Genomic DNA, 20,278 nt, shown 5'->3' with positions numbered 1-20,278 from the left:
TGTGATGTTACGAAACAAATGTAACAAAACGGCTCAGTGGCGCCCCCTGGAATTTTTCAAAAAGGAGTTTCCTATTAGGTTTTTTTAACGTAGAGCAATGAAATTTGGGGAGTCGATACCTTGTGCATAACTGCTCCAAAAAGTCTCTCGAACCCATATTACAAACCCAACAGGAAATCGGGTATTTTCAAATAAATGTTTTATTCATAAAAAAATATTTTATTTAGTTTTTATTAGGGCTGTCAAACGATTAAAATTTTTAATCGAGTTAATTACGGCTTAATAATTAATTAATCGTAATTAATCGCAATTAATCGCAATTCAAACCATCTATAAAGTATGCCATATTTTTCAGTAAATCATATATATATTCTGTAAAATAAATTGTTGGAATGGAAAGATAAGACACAAGATGGATATATACATTCAACATACGGTACATAAGGACTGTAGTGGGCATTTCACTCTACTGTCATTTAAATCTGTCTATGCTGTCCTAACTCCGAAGCGTCTACTTTTTCCAAAGCTAGACAGCTAGTGAACGATGCCTTAATAATCAGACTTCTTCCTTTTTCATCTGATTTATTAATAAAATGGCCTCAAACCATTGTCCTCTTTAGACCGTCGTAAAACTACCAAAAAAAAAAGTACACAAGCATTGCATTAGCAACAACGTTAGCTTAGCACGCTATACAGGTTCACTAAACATAAACAAAAAGCGTCTCATACAAAAAATATAACATTTCGCTTACTAACATAATATGTACATTCTTTACAACAACCATACTTACGGACAAATCTTGTCCAAGGATCATATAAGCACAACATTACAACGTAGGCGTCAGCCCGAGACGTCGTGCAGCCATATTGAACTGGCAAGAAAGCAATAAACCATGTCGCAAAGCGACCACAAGAGTTCGCTGTTAGACAGCACAAAAGGCCTTGCTGTAAAACTTACCAAAAGGCAGAACACTGTCTGAGTGGGACATGTGCGTTAATTGCGTCAAATATTTTAACGTGATTAATTAAAAAAATTAATTACCGCCCGTTAATGTGATAATTTTGACAGCCCTAGTTTTTATCGATTTACAGGGTGCACATTTGAGACCTTGGCGCCTAGGGAATTAGTTGGATCATCCTCAAAATTGGGGAGACTGTTCATTGGGCATATGAAATCTTAAGTTATCAAAATGGTGTGTTTTCATTCTCGGGCCTGACCTGGTGACGAAGTCAGCCATTTTTTAAGCAAAAACACCGAATTCGGAAAATGAATAATAACTCCCTCATATAACGTTCAATCTATTTTAAATCTGGCATGTGTGTGAGGTATCCCAGCCTGAACAGGACGGGATTGAAATATTACCAATTGTGCCTGGCGCCTCCTAGTGGGAACAAGAAATGCCCTTTTTTACGGGACCTGCTCGTCCTCTAAGGGAAAAAAATCACTTGATCTTAAACCTGCATAAGGGGAGCCTTAAGACATGTGTTCAAATGCCAGATGAAAAATATTGAGGTTTGATCGAAGCAGAAGGGTCCAACAGGAAAGTGATAATGACCGTCACCGTTTTGTCTCTCAACACATTTTGAACAGTCATAACTTGGCAGATATACAAGATATCTACTCCAAACTTCCCATGCTTGGTGAGAGTCTTACCCTGAAGAGTCCAGTAGTGGTCATTTGCATCAACTCTCTAGCGCCAACTAGTGGCAGCAGAATTTGGGCCTTTACATGCTCGAAAATTCAAAACAAATTCTCATCCCAAAGAAAGGCGAGTTTCAAGCATTTTAGGTTCTCATTAGATGATTAGAGGGGGTCTGTCTGCCACCACCCCGACCTGCGTGCTGTCTGAGTTTGCGTGACGTCCGAGTTGCGCCAAAGTGCCAGGGCCCGTTCAGTCCTGCTTGCAGGCCTAGTTTATATTGCTATTGTTGTGTAGCGATCGCAAATGCTACTCAGTGACAGCCAACGAACACTTTTAATGTTTTTATTAGTGACAAATCTTACTTCTATTAATTTATTTACACTTTCCGCTGACTAAAGTTGTTTCTTTACAACAGAAAAGGTAACAACAGTGGCAATCAGATACCATTTAAATTTTTTTCAAGTTATTCATTGTCAGACAGAAGCAGCACGGCAAAACGCCACGCTAAAAATTAAAAATATCAAAATCACTTACCTCTTCGGGGCAGGCTGTGACAGGCAATGGATCAGCAATGTCATCTGTAGGACCATGGCCCCCAACAAAATGTTTACTGGATATGAAGGTAAATGGCTTCACCTGCTGGCGTTAAACTGGTCTTTTGGAAAGTCCGCACAAGTTGATCCATAGTTCGCATTTTTTCCCTCTGAGATTTTGGCTTCGGGAAACGTATGAAGACATCCTTCACTTGTCGTAATGTCTAGAGTCGTTCCATAGCAACAGTGTTTACTCGGCATGTTCTTTGTTGAAAGATTACCGGCAGAAAACAAGCAGTACTAGCATCAGTTGTATGCAAGTGTACTTCTATGTTGACCCTCTTCCGGTTTACGATGGTGACGTCACGCAGCCCTGCGGTCTAAAAATAGCATTCGTGCGGTACGCCATTAATAAGTGTTTATTTTAAATATCATTTTAAAAAAGCAAAGCTACACTTCCCAATAGTAGTCGTGATACTACTCGTCCTCCACCAAGTTGTATGCTAAAAGGAGCGGACATTCTAGCGATGACAATAACAAATATTTTGTTGAAGGTCATATTTTTCATGATGATGACAGGCTAAAAATGTGTCTTGGGCGACTGCAACATGACGAAACAATGTCATATTCACAATGTGTGAAGTTTGCTTCTTGTACATGTAGTTTGTACCGTCCCCATGTTTGGTAGTGACAGTCATGTGAGGTGCAACGCCACACCCCCGCATACAATCACCAGTGTCCTTCAGGCTAGGTTTTGCTCCAGACTTGCTTGTTTTGAAACACATTGGAAGATTTGCTTTCTTATTTTGGCAAGAGAAAATATGCAATGTTGTTTTAGCCTTGAAAGGTCTGTGCTGAGTGATCATCACAGACTAAATGTAACTCGTAACATTAGCCAGTGTTGGAATGTATTACAAAGTAATAGTACTTTGTTACTGTACTTAAGTACATTTTGTGTATCTCTATTTATCTTGAGTAATAATATAAAGTGATACTTTTTACTTCTAATTCACTACATTTTACAGCAGGTATCTGTACTTTTTACTCCACTACTTTTCAAACGGTCGCCTGCGTTACACGTAAGGAGTAAAACACATGGGAGGCGACATCGTTCACATTCAATACATTTTTGATGGAATGAGCGACAAAGCGAAAATCGCCAAATCCCTTGCGGCAAAGCGTCACATGACGTTCGTGCATGTGAAATTTTGCGTTCGTACGTCCACACACGGACCAACGATGCAATATAAGAAAATAGGAAATGGTTCTATTACTGTCGCTGTCACCTGGCACTACAACGAATCAGCTGAAGATTTATTGATTGAATACAATGACCAACCTGAAAAGAACTGGACATGTATTTTTAAAATGAGTGATTTTCTGTTGCCATTAGTTGGCGCTGTAGGTTTGATGCAAATCCTTCCGGTTATGACTCTCACCAAGCACGGGAAGTTTGGCACAGATAAATTGTATGTCTGTCAAGTTATGACTGTTCAAAATTTGAAGCTAGCTAAATGGCAACGGTTATTTTCACTTTTCTGTTTGGATCCCTCTGCTACAACAAAACCTCAATATTTTTCATCAGGCACCTGAACACATGTCTTAAGGGTCCCCTGATGCAGGTTTGAGGTTAATTGATTTTTTCCCCCTTGCAGTATTCAATTCAATTTTATTTGTATAGCCCTAAATCACAACAAGGTTGACTCAAAGGGCTCTGCAGAGGCAATATGATACACAATCAGAAACAGCAAATGAAGCAACAAAGATGAATAAATAAAGTTCAGGTCCTGGGCATCCCCCATCCTTAGACCCTCCATGTCGGCAAGGAAAAACTCCAAAAACTCCAGAGTCTTTGGGAGAAAATGAGAAACCTTGGGGAGTACCACAGTCAGGAGAGATCCACTCCCAGGACGGATAGACAGGAAGCACCAGGACTGCTAAGGGGAATTAGCAGGCAAAGTTACAGTCCGTAAAGATGCAGTGGAGTAAAGGAACAAGAAGAGGTCCATCTAGCCAGATGAGATGTGGGTAGCAACGAGGACGTCCATCCAGCCAGGGGTCCGGACAGTCAGGAGGCTGCAGCTGAAAAATAGCCTCTCCCCAGAGGGGAGGGGGGAAAGGGGACACCAGGTGACTAGTGATGGAGAGACTAGACAACTAGATATTAACATTGGAAAATAAGAGTGTGACAATATCTCGATACAGCGATATATTGCGATATTTTGCAACCCGATGGGTTATCGATATGCTCCCGCCAAGTATCGATACTTTTATTTAACATATTGGCCATACAATGGAGTATGGATGCTGTAAACTGCTCAATGTTTGTTGAGCAATTCCTTGGCGGTCCACTAGGGGCGCTCGGGAGTGGCGGTGAGGGTAAAGTGCGCACAAGTTGTCTAGAGAAGAAGAGAGGCAGCTCCAAGGGGGTTGAAAAAATAAAAAAGCCCCGTGAGAAGGGGGAGGAAAAAATTAGAAAAATATTGCTACAAATCACACATGGGGACACATTTTACATTTTACACCAACAAGAAAGGAAGTAAGGTGAACAAGGCCTTTGCTGTATGCAAGAATTGTCTAAGAAAAATAAGTTTCACTGGGAGCTGGTGACGTAGTGGAGACCGGAGTTCGTGAGCTTCGCTTTCATCACTTGTGGTAAGAAAGTTTTGCAATGTAATTGACTTTTTAATTTACATGTATTATTTTGGTGACATTTGATGTTGAATGATATAAAATAAACCAGGACCCTAAACTGGATGAAAATGAATATCGAACAAGCCCACATGAATTTACCGATTTATTTGATATTATTTCAGAACCACTTTCCATCTAGTTTACTACACAAACTGTTATTACTGTCATTTTGATACAATAAGCTATAAAAATGGTTTGAATAGGTTCCAAGATATATAAAGTGATGTGCATGATAATTAATGTAGCCTACATATTAAAAATAGGTAATTATTTATTTTATTTTTTATTTATTTATTGATATTATTTTTAATTTCTATACATTCAATTCATAATTTTTTAAATTCAATACTTCCAACACAAAAAAAAAAAAAATCAGGATTTCAACTCAAACGGTATGAAGTAGCTAATATTTTTTGTTTTATTTTGTTGTTTTTAAGGTGAGGAAGACTGTGACTGAGCAAGTCTGACATCTTAAATGCTGAAGCAGATGGCGGAAGTCCTCAAACCAAGCAACAAAGGTCATATACAAAGAAAAGACCCACCAATTTTATCATTGCCCCACTCCAAGCTCAACTGCTGACACCTATGGCACTTTTTATTTTATTTTTTTTAAGATTTAAAACTTTTTAAAAAATTAAGGGTGCCATTCATCAATATCTCTCAAAGTGATATCAGTGGTCGTGGTTTGTTTCCTCTATATGTGCAGGGGCACAATTTGCAGATTTATATTTTACAGCAATGTTGCACAGAAAAGGTGTCACTGTTTAATAAATGACTTAAACAGTATTTTTTCAATTTTTAATTTTTTTTTTTTTGTTTCAACAGTTGTATCGTAGAATGTCATGTATCCAATTTCTGACCAATATATCGATAATCGCTGTATCGTGATATAATCGTTATCGTGAGCCTTGTATCGCGAATCGTATCGTATCGTGAGGTCCCCTGAGGTTCCCACTCCTATTGGAAAATAGAAATAAAGTAAGACAAGTGGTAGGTAGAGTGAGAAAAAGGAGATAGAACTCAGTGGCTGTACTTCCCCCAGCATTATAGCTTCTAGTGCAGCTTAGACTAAACTGTGAGTCTACTCCGACTTCAACTAGCTTGGCCATAAGCTTTGTCGAATAGGAACGTTTTTAATCTAATCTTAAATGTGCAGACTGTCTCGGCTTCTTTAATATTAGCTGGAAGCTGATTCCATAAAACAGGGGCTTGGTGGCTAAAGGCTCTAGCTCCGACAGTACTTTTAGAAACCCTGGGAACTACCAGTAGACCTGCATTCTGAGAGCGGAGTGTTCTGTTGGGGCGGTATGGAACCAGAGCATCGGTGAGATAAGATGCCCCCAACCCATTAATGGTCTTTTGAATTTGAATTTTGAATTTAATTCTAAACTCGACTGGAAGCCAGTGAAGGGCCTGGAGCACAGGGGTGATGTGCTCTCTTCTATTTGTTCCTGTTAAAAGTCTTGCTGCTGCGTTTTGGACTAGCTGAAGACCTTTTAGAGAACTTTTAGGACAAGCTCTAAGTAGGGAATTACAGTAATCCAATCTCGATGTAACGAACGCATGAATTAATTTTTCTGCATCATTTTTAGATAAAATATTTCTAATTTTGGCGATGTTGCGCAGGTGAAAGAAGGCCGTTCTACAGGTTTGTTTAATGTGAGCTTTAAACGAAAAGTCAGGGTCGAATAGAACTCATAGGTTTTTAACTGTGGTGCTGGAGGCTACACTTACATTGTCCAGAGTGACTATCTGGGCAGCTAAAGAGTCTCTCACACTTTTCGGGCCTATTATAAGGACTTCTGTCTTTTCAGGCTGAAGTAGAAGATAGTTAGTGCTCATCCAGGTATTTATATCTCGGACACAGGTGCTTAGTTTGTCAACTTGCCTGATCTGCTCAGGTTTAATTGATAAATACAGTTGTGTGTCGTCAGCGTAACAATGAAAGTTACGCTATGTTTTCTGATGATATTACCTAGAGCAGGGGTGGGCAAACTATTCCACAAAGAGCCGCAGTGGGTGCGGGATTTTGTTCCAACCCATAATGAGGCTAGCCTTTCACCAATCTGGTGTCTTACAAATGCAATCAGTTAATTGCAATCATTTGCTTCTTGTTTCTGCTCAAACCTCATTGGTTTTAACCGTCTGTGCTGAATCAGTCCGAACAAAGACCAGGACCCACTGCGGCCTTCGAGGACCGGTTTGCCCACCCCTGACCTAGAGGAAGCATATACAGCGTAAACAAGATGGCCCCGAGGACCGATCCTTGCGGCACACCATAACTAACTCTACAGTACGGTGATGATTGCTGGTTTACATTGACAAACTGGTACCTATTAGATAAATATGATTTAAACCAGCATAGGGCGGCTCCTCTAACGCCTATGTCACATTCTAGTCTCTGCAATAAGATATTTTGGTCGATTGTGTCAAACACTGCACTCAGGTCCAACAGAACCAGGATCGAGACTAATCCAACGTCAGCGGCTAGTAACAAGTCATTAGTTACTTTGACTAATGCAGTTTCAGTGCTATGATGAGCTTGAAAGCCAGACTGGAAATGTTCAAATAAACTATTGTCCTGTATGTGCTGACAGAGCTGTTTAATTACCACTCTTTCAAGGACTTTGGAGAGAAATGGTCAATTAGAGATAGGTCTATAATTGGCCAAGATATCAGGATCAAGAGTAGGTTTTTTCAATAGTGGTTTAATAACTGCATATTTAAAGGACTGCGGCACGTGGCCAGTAACTAATGAGGTATTTATTATATTAAGGATAATATCAATAGTTAGAGGCAGGGTCTCTTTAAAAAGTTTGGTTGGGATCGGGTCTAGGAGGCACGTTGATATTATAATTGAAATTACATCGATTTGGTCTACAGTGGTAAGGTTATTTAATATTTTAGAGGGGTTTATAGGAGATTCTGAATTTTTATGTAGCCCCTACCCACGTGACACGCTGGGTGGGCTCTGGGTTCGAATTTTTTGTGTAAGTGGTGCCGTTGCTAGAATTTGAATAAAGTATGAAAAAACAACTTAAATGGTTTGGTGCCTCCACTTAGTAGAATTTTTAAATATATTTACCCTACTAAGAAATAAGATTTCAGTCTTTCATTAAAGTAAAAATGTGTATTTTGTTTTAACTCACACAACCGAAATACTTTAAACTTTTCACACACTCATATATAAACAGAGGAAATCAAATAATGTATAAAGCAAAAAAAAAACTTCCCACCATAAAAAAAAAACGTTGCAGGCCTGAGTCGTCGCTTGTGAACGTTGAGGTCAAAAACTTAGTGACCGTTTCGCTTTAACAGCAAAAAAAACAATAAGTGCACTTTCTGTGTGTCTCAGTACTCACAGTCAGATGTTCTTGAGAGGGAGATAGATGGAAAAGTTAGAAAGAAGAAGAAAAAGAAATGAGAGATGGGCTCTGGTTGGTGGCAAGATGGTTGATGACCGTTGAGAACGCTGGGAAGACGCATGCAGCCCGACACGCCGTCGACGCCCGTTTTTCCCCTCGGTGGTCCTCAAGCGATTTATCCAAGTAACGAAAAAAGGTCCAAGGAGCACGCACGTCGTGTCCCTTGACAGATATTTACACTTAGCCAGTGTAAAATATTCAATGCTAATTTGAAGTCTTTTTGAGTTCAAAACCAGCAAAATGTACACACACACTATCACAAGGGGAAAAAGTTTCCACTCGCGCTAGCATGTTAGCATATGTTATCGCTAATAACGGTTAGCTTCTTCTTTTAGCAACTAAAAGCAACATGAGTTACATTGCTCCTTTTAATTTACCTTCGGGATGTTTTAAGGTCCACACACTGTAGATAAACTCCGCATTTATCGTTGTGTGACGATAAAAAACTCCAGGACAGACGTTTTCCTCATTCATGTGAGCTCTGCTCGTCTGCTTCGCTCGTCAATTTGCCTCGTTCTCCCAAAGTCCCTCCCCCTTGTCGTTCTCCCCGTTGGAATACAACATCAGGCCACATACAAATAACCAATCAACAGATTCATATGAGATGAAGGACAGTTGGGAAGGAGAGAAAAAAAAACTGCTTAACAGACATTACTGGTCAACAATATGACATCATCATAGTGTAAATGGATTATTTTCAACATTTTAACATTCTTGAACAACATTTTAGAACTTATTTATTTTTTAATAACTATCTTAACTATTTATTTATTAACTAATTATTGAAATACTGTAGTGTTTTTTTCCTTTGGGTTACACCCTCCCCCTTCTAAAAGGTTTAGATGTCCTCATCTAACTCTGTGTCTTGGACTGGGGCTTTTTGGAAGGTGTACAGTCTTTGTGTTTTAAAGAACTACCAGCAGTTCTTGGACTAAGATCAAGTTTTATGACAATGCCATTATGTACAATAGTCACCGGTTGGTCTACGGAATGGCCAGGTTTGTCATAAGTCAAGCGAATGACTGGTTTGCGTTGTCGTTGAGAATGTCTAGTCAGGTTATCAGTTCTAGCACTCTGCTCTAAAGGTAATGTCGCTTCTGGTTCTTCTTCTAGATCATTGTCACTGTTTTCTGATTCTTCTAAATCATTGTCACTGTTTTCTGATTCTTCTACGTCATTGTCACTGTTTTCTGGTTCTAAATCATTGTGTGATTGTCTTTCTGGACTGTCTGACTCACTTGCTTCACTTTCAATGACCTCCGAGTCCTCCTCTTGAATTTCATTGATCTGACTGGATGGTTGGTGTGTATACAAAACACGTCTCTCAACTTCGTCCATATCAAATGAATGGGGTTCAGGTACCACGTCCCACTCTGACTCAGAATCAGTGTAGTCACCAGTCACTATTGGTTGTTTAAGTCGCTGGTGCATGTTCTTGCTTCTTGACCTAGTCGCAGGCCTGTTTACTACTTTCTCTGTCTTATCCTGGACATCCGGCAGCCTCACCAGATAACCAATTGGCAAGAGATGGTCTCTGTGAAGGGTTTTGTTAGTTCCAGAACCACTTTCTGGTTTCACTTCATACACGGGTAAGTTAGGTAGCTGTCTGACAATGATGTATGGAGTAGATCTCCACCTATCTTGGAGTTTGTGCTTCCCGGTCAAGCCAAGATTTCTCAACAAGACTCTGTCGCATTCTGCTAACGGCTGACCTCTCACACGGTGATCATAGTTAGCCTTGTTTCGGAGATGATTTTTGTCTGCTGCTTTTGTCGCAAGCTTGTAGAGAGCTTGAAAGGAGTTGTTTAATAATTCGACTCTCGAAGTCTCTTCCCTGATCTGAATGAATACGTGCTGGCAGACCATAATGAACAAAATATTTTTCCCAGAGAACCTTTGCTACCGTCATGGCTTTCTGGTCCCTTGTAGGAAAAGCTTGTGCATATCGGGTGTAATGGTCTGTAACAACGAGTACATTTGTTGTCCCTTTACTGTCTGGCTCAATCTGAAGAAAATCAATGCAGACGAGATCTAATGGACCAGTACTAGTGATCTTATTCAGAGTAGCAGAACGTTGGGGAAGCTGTTTTCTAGAGATGCATCTTCCACATGTTTTTACATACTGTTCTACTTCATTTGCCATATGTGGCCAATAGAACCGGTCTTTTAGAAGCTCTAATGTTCTTTCTATTCCTAAATGACCGCATTCATCATGAAGAGATCTTAAGACCATGGATTTGAACCTCTGAGGCAAAGATGACTGTGACTGTATTTGCTCATACAGTGCTTGAATTCTCATTGAGTGAACTTTGTGTTGACTGCCATTCTCTTTTGCAATGTCCCATAGTCTGTGGAATAGAAAAGTGTTTGTCCCAACTATGACAGGTGCCTGCTGTCCATGTCGTGGTTCTGGGCAGATGAGAGCAAGAACAGTTACAGAACCTTTGACACCTGACATTTCTTCTGGGAACTCCATCTCCACCACTACATAACCTTTGTAGGGGTATTCAGACTCAGCGAGACCCCAGATGGCCAGTCTAGAAATAGGCTGTATGACGACATGTGACAGATACTTTTCATATCAGCCTTTGAAAATTATGGTCACATTTGATCCAGAATCTATGAGAGCATCACAGGTATGATCATTGACTTTGATTTTGCAAATGGAAGATGGACCAACAAGTCCTTCAGGTAGGTCTGTTTTTGTATTAGAAACTTTCATTGTATTCACCCTCGCAACATCACTGTCTGGTCTTTTGAGATTCTGCCCCTCTTCAGCAGGATTGTTACGGAGCTGACGAATGAGCTTTTTAATAACTTTTGATGAATTTTCAGGGGCGGTGCATTTGGTCGCTACATGTCCATTTTCCCCACACCTGTAGCAAAAAAATCTGGAAAACTCTTCGTCAGTCTGGGGTTTGAATGGAGCAGCTTTTGGATTTAATGTCACTTTAGTCCTACTGTATTCAGGTTTTCCTCTTGAGTAGTGAGAAGACTGCACTGTCATCACTTTTAACTGGTCTTTGAGTGTGTTTACTTCAGCTCATAACAGTTGCATTTCTTGGTTAGATGAACAGTTAGCATCACTATTCTCCCTGGACCTTTTTGTAGAACCCTCATTAATCGACAATGACTGCACATTTCTTTGCTCGTTCAGTTTGGCTTTTAACTCTTCAACTTCAGCTCGTAACTGGGCTTCACTTTGTTGGGTTAGCTCAATATTTTTCTCTACTTGCATTGCATGTACATATTGACGAGACGCAGGCTTTCGGAGACAACGTCTGGCAGCTTCCAGATCTTCTGCTTCACGTATCTCCTTCAATAGATCAAGAAATGTTGGAGGAGCGGTTCTTTTATCTCTTAAATTGAGTTGGACTAACATGAGGTCGGACTCGACAGCACCTTTAATGAGCTGGTCAAGCCTGGCTCTGTTTGCAGCAACGTGTGGCAGACCACCTCTTTGAATTACTTTACTGAGGGATTTTTCAAGTCTGCGTAAAAAATCTGATAATCTTTCATTTGGTTTCTGATAGAGGGATTTGAAAGACAAGTACAGGTCTTCTCCAGACTCCGTACTTCCAAATGTGTCATCAATAGCTTGTATATATTCCATACAGCTTGCATTATGGTTGGACCCTCGAACAGCCTGAATGATCTCCATGGCTGGCCCTTTAAGACTTTCAACAATCCTCCGTTTCTTCTCTCTTTCCGAGCACTCATATTCTTCTGCCATGAATCTTGCTTGATCCAACCAGCTATCTAAACTTTCTTCACCAGCTGGAGTGGGGCTGATACCTGAGAAAGTTCTCAGACGGTGGTAGTTGTGACTCTCTGTGGGTTTGGGACTTTGTCGCAGAACATCGCCAACAGCACGAATTATGGATTCAGGATTCCAATCACTACCACTAGTGCTCTCTGTTGTAATGTCTTCCAACGTTTTCCCCTCCACTTCAAGAAATTTGGCTAATTTCTCTGAGAAGTCATCTTGTTGCGGATGCTTTACCACTACTGTCCACCGTCCACCACTTGTGGGTGAAATCAGTTCTGGCGGGACTTTGGATGAATCTACTTCCTCTCTACACTCACACAAAACAGTCAGAGTCTGGGTCTGGGTGTCAAACATTTTGCCTCTGACCCAAACTCTACCAAGAGCTTTAATAGTTTGCACAGTCTCTTCAATAACAGTCATGTCTTCATCTTCTGAGACCCCATACAGTAAAAGGGCATGTGTCACAGAAATTCCCTCCCCTCTGCAGCAGTTGGTCAACTGAAGTTGGGTTGATTTACTCATGTTTATAATGCTTGGTCACTAACTTGTTTATAATTCAATAAATCACTTTACCAAAAACAAAAACCACTTCAGAAAGTATTTGGTTGTTTACCTTCTGCTAAAAATATAACACTATATTTGATGGATCCCAGCGGTGCCTCCAATTTATGTAGCCCCTACCCACGTGACACGCTGGGTGGGCTCTGGGTTCGAATTTTTTGTGTAAGTGGTGCCGTTGCTAGAATTTGAATAAAGTATGAAAAAACAACTTAAATGGTTTGGTGCCTCCACTTAGTAGAATTTTTAAATATATTTACCCTACTAAGAAATAATAAGATTTCAGTCTTTCATTAAAGTAAAAATGTGTATTTTGTTTTAACTCACACAACCGAAATACTTTAAACTTTTCACACAGTCATATATAAACAGAGGAAATCAAATAATGTATAAAGCAAAAAAAAAACTTCCCACCATAAAAAAAAACGTTGCAGGCCTAGTCGTCGCTTGTGAACGCTGAGGTCAAAAACTTAGTGACCGTTTCGCTTTAACAGCAAAAAAAACAATAAGTGCACTTTCTGTGTGTCTCAGTACTCACAGTCAGATGTTCTTGAGAGGGAGATAGATGGAAAAGTTAGAAAGAAGAAGAAAAAGAAATGAGAGATGGCTCTGGTTGGTGGCAAGATGGTTGATGACCGTTGAGAACGCTGGGAAGACGCATGCAGCCCGACACGCCGTCGACGCCCGTTTTTCCCCTCGGTGGTCCTCAAGCAATTTATCCAAATAACGAAAAAAGGTCCAAGGAGCATGCACGTCGTGTCCTTTGACAGATATTTACACTTAGCCAGTGTAAAATATTCAATGCTAATTTGAAGTCTTTTTGAGTTCAAAACCAGCAAAATGTACACACACTATCACAAGGGGAAAAAGTTTCCACTCGCGCTAGCATGTTAGCATATGCTAATCGCTAATAACGGTTAGCTTCTTCTTTTAGCAACTAAAAGCAACATGAGTTACATTGCTCCTTTTAATTTACCTTCGGGATGTTTTAAGGTCCACACACTGTAGATAAACTCCGCATTTATCGTTGTGTGACGATAAAAAACTCCAGGACAGACGTTTTCCTCATTCATGTGAGCTCTGCTCGTCTGCTTCGCTCGTCCATTTGCCTCGTTCTCCCAAAGTCCCTCCCCCTTGTCGTTCTCCCCGTTGGAATACAACATCAGGCCACATACAAATAACCAATCAACAGATTCATATGAGATGAAGGACAGTTGGGAAGGAGAGAAAAAAAAACTGCTTAACAGACATTACTGGTCAACAATATGACATCATCATAGTGTAAATGGATTATTTTCAACATTTTAACATTCTTGAACAACATTTTAGAACTTTTTTTTAATAACTATCTTAACTATTTATTTATTAACTAATTATTGAAATACTGTAGTGTTTTTTTCCTTTGGGTTACATTTAGTCTGCACTTTATCAGACCTAATAGTTGGAAGTAATTCATTTATTTAATTTCTAATAGTTGCGATTTTATTGTTAAAAAATTTTAGGAAGTCATCACAGCTAAGGGTGGTTGGGATATAAGGTTCTATTGAGCTGTGACTGTTTGTCAGCCTTGCTACAGTGCTGAACAGAAACCTAAGATTTATTTTAATTTTTTTTTCATCTATTAAGGATGAGTAATATCTGGTTTTAGTCGTACGCAAGGCCTGTTTATAGGTCACTAAACTGTGTTTCCAGGCAGAGAGAGTGTGCTCTGTGTTGGAACGGCGCCAAAGTCTTTCTAATTTATGTGTCGATTGTTTAAGAGAGCGTGTTTCAGTATTATACCAGGGAGAGGCTCGTCTCGGTTTGACAAACTTTAATTTGGGGGGAGCGACAACATCGAGAGTAGTTCGTAAAGTAAACATAACACTATCAACAAACTCATCATTAACAGCAAGGCCGGACATTAATTCCTTCATAATCAGATGACATGGAGGCAAATATTGGCTGATGATGCTCCATGTGTTAAGAAACAAAGTTGTCAGCACGTCGTGTGTTCGATACCTTCGTTAAACAAAAAGCTCATAACAAGACACTATGCACGATCCGTTTAAGAGACGCTGGGACTGGAAGTAGTAGTAGCTGGTAGTACGAGGCGAGGCGGAGATGAGCGAGAAGCAAAACTTCGCGGTCGAACGTGGCGGCAGTCCGCTATTATTTTGTTTTCTTATTTTCTTATCTTTTCTATTCTTCCACAATAAAGTGGAGAAAGCCATCAACGACTCATCTCCTTCTTTCCCCCCAACGTTTATATATTATTATTTTATATGCACGAGAGCTGCGGGATCTGCCAAAATGAACATGCAGTCTGATTATTATTTTTTTAGACAATGTCATCAGATAGACAAAAACATAAAATTATGTGCAAATGCCTGCATCTTCAAATCATGAAAATAATAACAGCCTATATCTTACCAATCTTGTAATCTCGATGGGTCTTGTCTCCATTCCATGTCTGGTAGTCTAGGCACATTGTTTGCATCCCGATTAGCGTCTGGCTAATACATGTTAGCTCCAACATCAAATTCCAAGCTCCTCTTCTTGCTCCAACTCTTCAAAAACTTGGATCTCCTCCCTTGTGCTCGATTTATTGCTCATATCGCTGCTTGAATCATTGTTTGAAGGGCTTTGTATGGCGGCCATATGGAGCGCTGCCATCGCTGTTCTCAGTGTGACGTATCACTTCCGGCTTCGTCCCCTTTCAGGCTCGAACTTCGGAAACGTGATTATTTTGTCAAATATACAACATATATTTTTTATGCTTTATTTGTTGGACAATGTTTAAGTAGTTTAATTGTGACCCCATTTGGCATGTTATGAAATTACTTCACATTACAGCTTTTCAGACGAGCCGTACATTTGACATATTTATGTAAAATAAATGCCACCTGCACGGTTTCTTTTGCTTTTAACCAAGAATCGAGACTGTTTTACATCCATATCTATAAAGACTTCAGGGGTTTAAGCATTTATTCACAAGTATTTTCAACGGAAAAAGCTCTTTGTTTTGCTACGACGGCTTTGTTGGATTTAATACCTTTTTATTTTAGACATTTATGTGCCTATATTGAAAAACAATCGGCTTTTACACGTTTTATTTTATGTAACATTTCAATCTAGTAACTTTAAGTGAAACACCATGGGGAAGAAGTGTTGGGTTGTGGGCTGCAAGACCAGATACTTTTCCCACCAAGCAGCCATCCAGGCAACCTTGGGGACCCTGAACAGTCTCTACAATTTACCCAGGGATGACGAGCTGAGGGCCAGGGTTCTCAAAAACATAAAGAGGGCTGAGAACGATGACCCAGGTGCGGAAAGGTACTGCTGCTCCAATCAATTCAAGAATGACTTTAAAGTGACACCCAAAATGCATGGAGGGAGGCAGAGAAAGCGGCTTAGAGAGGATGCCATGCCGACCAATTTTCGCCACAGTACGGTCTATCCGCCATGCATGCAGGAAGCACCTCCCGCCCCCAAGAGGTCTATGTCCATTCCCACATCGACGGCCAGGAGGTTGATACAGGTTGTGGAGGTGGCGAAGATGGAGCAAAAGTACATGGATAGCGAGAAGTTTACCTTCTGTGAACTTAAGGCCGAGTGCTTCTGGGGCAGACCTGCGCCGTCAAGGCAGACCCGATTTACGACCCTCTGCCGTAGCCTTTTGTGCACTTCAAGAAAATCTTGACTTGTGCAGCATCAGCGCATAGTGACGTGGCACAAATGGACAGTGATTGGTCCGCTCAGACTGTTGTTTCCGGTTCAGCGCAAAATCACCGTCATTTTCAAACATTGTTTTGCTACATGCAAAAATGGACCCAGCCGACGGGAGTATCATCGAAGAGGAAGTCTCGTCAAGACATTATAAAGATTGCCAAATGGCAAGGTCAGCGATTGCATAAAAAAATGGAATAACCACCGAGACAAGTATGTGCATGTTCGGAAGCGAACGGCCACCCAAACGGTGCCCAGTAGGCCAAAAACTGACAGGTTTTTATTACTTTATGTCGTATTATGTCACACTTCAAGTACATGAAGAATAAAGCACAGGTTTGGTGTCAAAAGTGTTGTTTAGATCTTTAATTTCCAACAAGACAGTTCACACACTTGATACATCATCACTGATTGAGAGTGCCTCAGTGCTTTTATTATAACGTGTTTACCAATGAGGCTTCCAATGCAGTTTGGGAAGTAGGACACGGCAAAAAATTCGGACAAAACGCTGGACAACGCAGCTTTCTGGCAACCGTCTTCTAAGTTGCCTGCGCCTCAACATCTGTTTTGCAATAGACCCAGATCTGGGGAAAGAAGGAGAGGAGTCGATGATGGCTTTCCTCACTTTATCGTGGAAACAATAAAATAAACAAAAAACAAAATAATAGCGGGCTGCCGCAACATGCGACCGCTAACTTTCGCTTTCTCCTGTTCTTTCCACTCGCTTCCTGCTCCATCACCACTCCCCAGTCGGACCTGCGGTTAGTTACGGACATTTCAGTATGATGTACATTTGTTGTTCAATGTTGATGAGCTGAAGATCCTCATTCAAGCGTTTAATCTCCGTTGTCGCAGATGTGTAACCGGAAGAAATCTAGAGGAAGTCGACAAGAGTCCCCCCAAACCGTACAAACACAACACCCACACCCATGTAGTTGGTTGACAGTGAATTACAGAGCAACACGTTCCCTTGCCGCAGAACTATCGAATGCTTATTGACGCCGTAGTCGCCACGCCGTCATCACAACGCAGAAGCATAACTCAGGCTTTAACTGTCAAACTGCTGCTCATTCACTTGGATTATTTGCACTGCCTGAAAATAGGACTATCTCATACGCATTTTATATTTGTTCATTTAGATTTTATACATGCAAGTCACCTTTTGAGATTTTCATTTATAATGCACAGTAAAGGGAAATTCTCCACAATTTCATTGTACACAATAAAACGCTATTCTATTCTAAGTTGTGATTTATATATTTATATTATATATTTATATTTATATATTATTTATAATTGATTCTGCATGTTTTCCTCAAGTATTAAATTTCTGATGTTAAAATTTAGTGATTTATTAGCTGTTGAAAACTTGCAGTAAACAAAAAAAATTAAGTTTCTATTTTGTGCAAAAACTTATATGTTTAATATTGCTATTGATCCTGAAAATGTAGGCGATTATCTCTGCATTTGGTCATTTTTGTGCATCTAGTGTAAAATCTGATAATTTCATAGCCATTTTAAGTTTTGTTATATAAAAAATAATTAATCGGGATTTTATATGGGAACAACTTTGATTTTTTTTTTTTTTTTTAATGTTGTTGCTCCTGGATACCCATATATGGCTAAAGTAGCATATTTGGTTTTGAAAATATTTGAATTTTAAGTTTTTGAAAATAGGCCCACTACAGATTGGCCCCTTTTTCCGTTTCCTGTAAAGTATTATGAAGTCTATGGATGAGCATTGTTTAAATGCCCAAATACGTCTCAATTTTAAAATCATTGTGTCGAAGACATAGCATATTCATTCATCTGAAGTTATTGCTCACCACCTTAAATCAAACTGTACTAAGGAGCCTCTCATGTCTTAACCACACGTTATCCTTCTCAATATGTTTGATGTAAACCACAGTAATCCTAAATCTCTGGTTTCTTTTGCACCTATTCAATTTCCAGGTAACTTAATCCTCTGTATTTTCCCATTCCTCATCATTGCCAGGGGGAAAGCAAGGAAGAAAAGACATAAGAAATTGTAAGCATAAGAATGGAAAGGGTAATGTATTGTGCCATGGATTATGGAATAATATATATACAGTATGTGCATGCTGGTAGGTTGAAATGTGTATGAGACATAATGATATTTGAGATATCATGAAAACAAAGCACTGCACTGTTGGTCCTTAATGATGATGTTTGGACTAGGGGTGTGACAAAATATCGAAATGGTGATATATTGTGATATTTTGTATCCCAAAAGGTTATCGATATGCTCCTGCAAGAATCGAGATATCATTTTAAAAATTAGAATGATTTCCTGACCAATTTCCTGATAATCGTTGTATCGTCAGATCATTGTTATCAAGAGCTTTGTATCGTAAACCAAATCGTATCATGAGGTACCAAGAGGTTCCCACTCGTAGTTTGGACTATGCGCTCCGAGAGCAAACCTACAATAAGTTCTTCAAAACAGCCGTTAGGAACTCCCAGAATTGAAAAAAAAAATGTGGCTATAACACTTGCTACTAAACACCAGAAAGCAATGAGTTAGTGGTGTTAGGAGAGTACTCCCTCAAAACATAACCACTACTGAGTCCGTGCTTGTTGCATTATCCGTGTGTATCGACAGAATACAGTATAACATCTGAAGTGGGCGTGGAACTCGTGTTGTCCCATGTATGCGTTTTCCTCCCGCAGGCTTGCCCCAGCTGAGCAAAATTATGGCATTGGTGACTGGGAATTGCTGGCTGTTAAGCTCGCCCTAGACGAGTGGCGACATTCGTTGGAGGGCCCTTGCCAGCCCTTCATTGTTCTGACAGATGATAAAAACCTAAAGGCCGCCCGGAGGCTCAATCCACGCTAGGTGGGCCATGCCAAGACATGGTTGATCCAGCTCCCATACTCCCTTCCACCTGTTTTCTTGACTTGACCCCTTCGATGGGCCCCAGACTAGTTTGTTTGTTCCCGCATCAGTCCGACCACAAGTGCTAGAGTGAGCCCACTGTCCCGCCTTTTCTGCGGTTCTGGTGCGCCACCATTCCAGAGGATACTCTGGCTTTGGTATCGGCTTGCCATGACTGCACCCGCAGCAAGACCTCAATCTAGCCCAGCTCTGGACTTCTACAGTACGCCCCCCTGCCTATCCTTAGTTCCTGTGGTCCCATACCGTCCTGGACTTCGTCTCTGATCTCCCCCCATCCAAAGGTATCAACATACTGTAATACTCAGTGGTTGTACTGAGTTCATTTTGCCCTCACTTATGGATTAATTGAATTTTTCTTTTATCCCAGACAATTGTTTTAGGTTGTTTTAATTACCTAACATGTTTCGGCGAACACTTCCGCCTTCATCAGAGAGTCACTGGTGTTGGTGTGACGCACCTTTATCAACTGATGGATGAAGGTGTGACTCAGCTGTCAGATTGACAGGCGAGTCACGCCCTCTGCTGACAATTCATTCTTCCAGGATGTTGGTCCAGGTAGTAGAGAGCGTGTAAGCCACCTCGTCCCTGTTGATGGTCCTCAGGCCCTGCTTGCAGATCTCCATTACCTCCCTGATCCAGCGTTGATGTTTTTTTTCTTCGGTGCGGGTGAGTCTGGCCTTTTCCCAGTCCATTATGTGGTTATTCCTTTTGCAGTGATCGGTGATGGCTGACTTGTGATGTTCCTGTTGTGCTTGTTCTTTTATTTCCCTTGTTTGCTTTATTGTTCTCTCCTTCACACACTCATACTTGTGTTGTGTTTTTCTTGTAATAAAGCTCCTCCCTGTCTCCCTGATGTATGATTTATTGCATGATTTGCATGGAATTTCATACATTTGTTTTCTGACTGTATTTTGTCCTTTGGATGGACCAACATCTGGCAGAGTGTTGTGTGTGGTTTGACATAAACACAATACTTCCTCCGCCAGATATTGGGGGTGGGACTCAAAAGTGCTAAAGCCTCACCATATGAC

General features: G+C 40.4%; 1 protein-coding gene across 1 annotated transcript; it reads right to left on the bottom strand.

Annotated features, from left to right (window-relative positions):
- Nucleotides 1-11,523: 11,523 nt before the first annotated feature.
- Nucleotides 11,524-12,484, bottom strand: LOC130926866 (paraneoplastic antigen Ma1 homolog). The gene is made up of 2 exons (XM_057852153.1): nt 11,676-12,484; nt 11,524-11,611 (listed from the first exon to the last, which is right to left on the bottom strand). Exons 1-2 carry the CDS (start codon nt 12,482-12,484, stop codon nt 11,524-11,526), a joined length of 897 nt encoding a protein of 298 aa, XP_057708136.1.
- Nucleotides 12,485-20,278: the final 7,794 nt, after the last annotated feature.

Source organism: Corythoichthys intestinalis, chromosome 12 (genome assembly GCF_030265065.1).
Source record: "Corythoichthys intestinalis isolate RoL2023-P3 chromosome 12, ASM3026506v1, whole genome shotgun sequence".
NCBI lineage: Eukaryota > Metazoa > Chordata > Actinopteri > Syngnathiformes > Syngnathidae > Corythoichthys > Corythoichthys intestinalis.
Note: the sequence above shows the minus strand (reverse complement) of the source record. Positions and strands in the feature narration are given on the sequence as shown.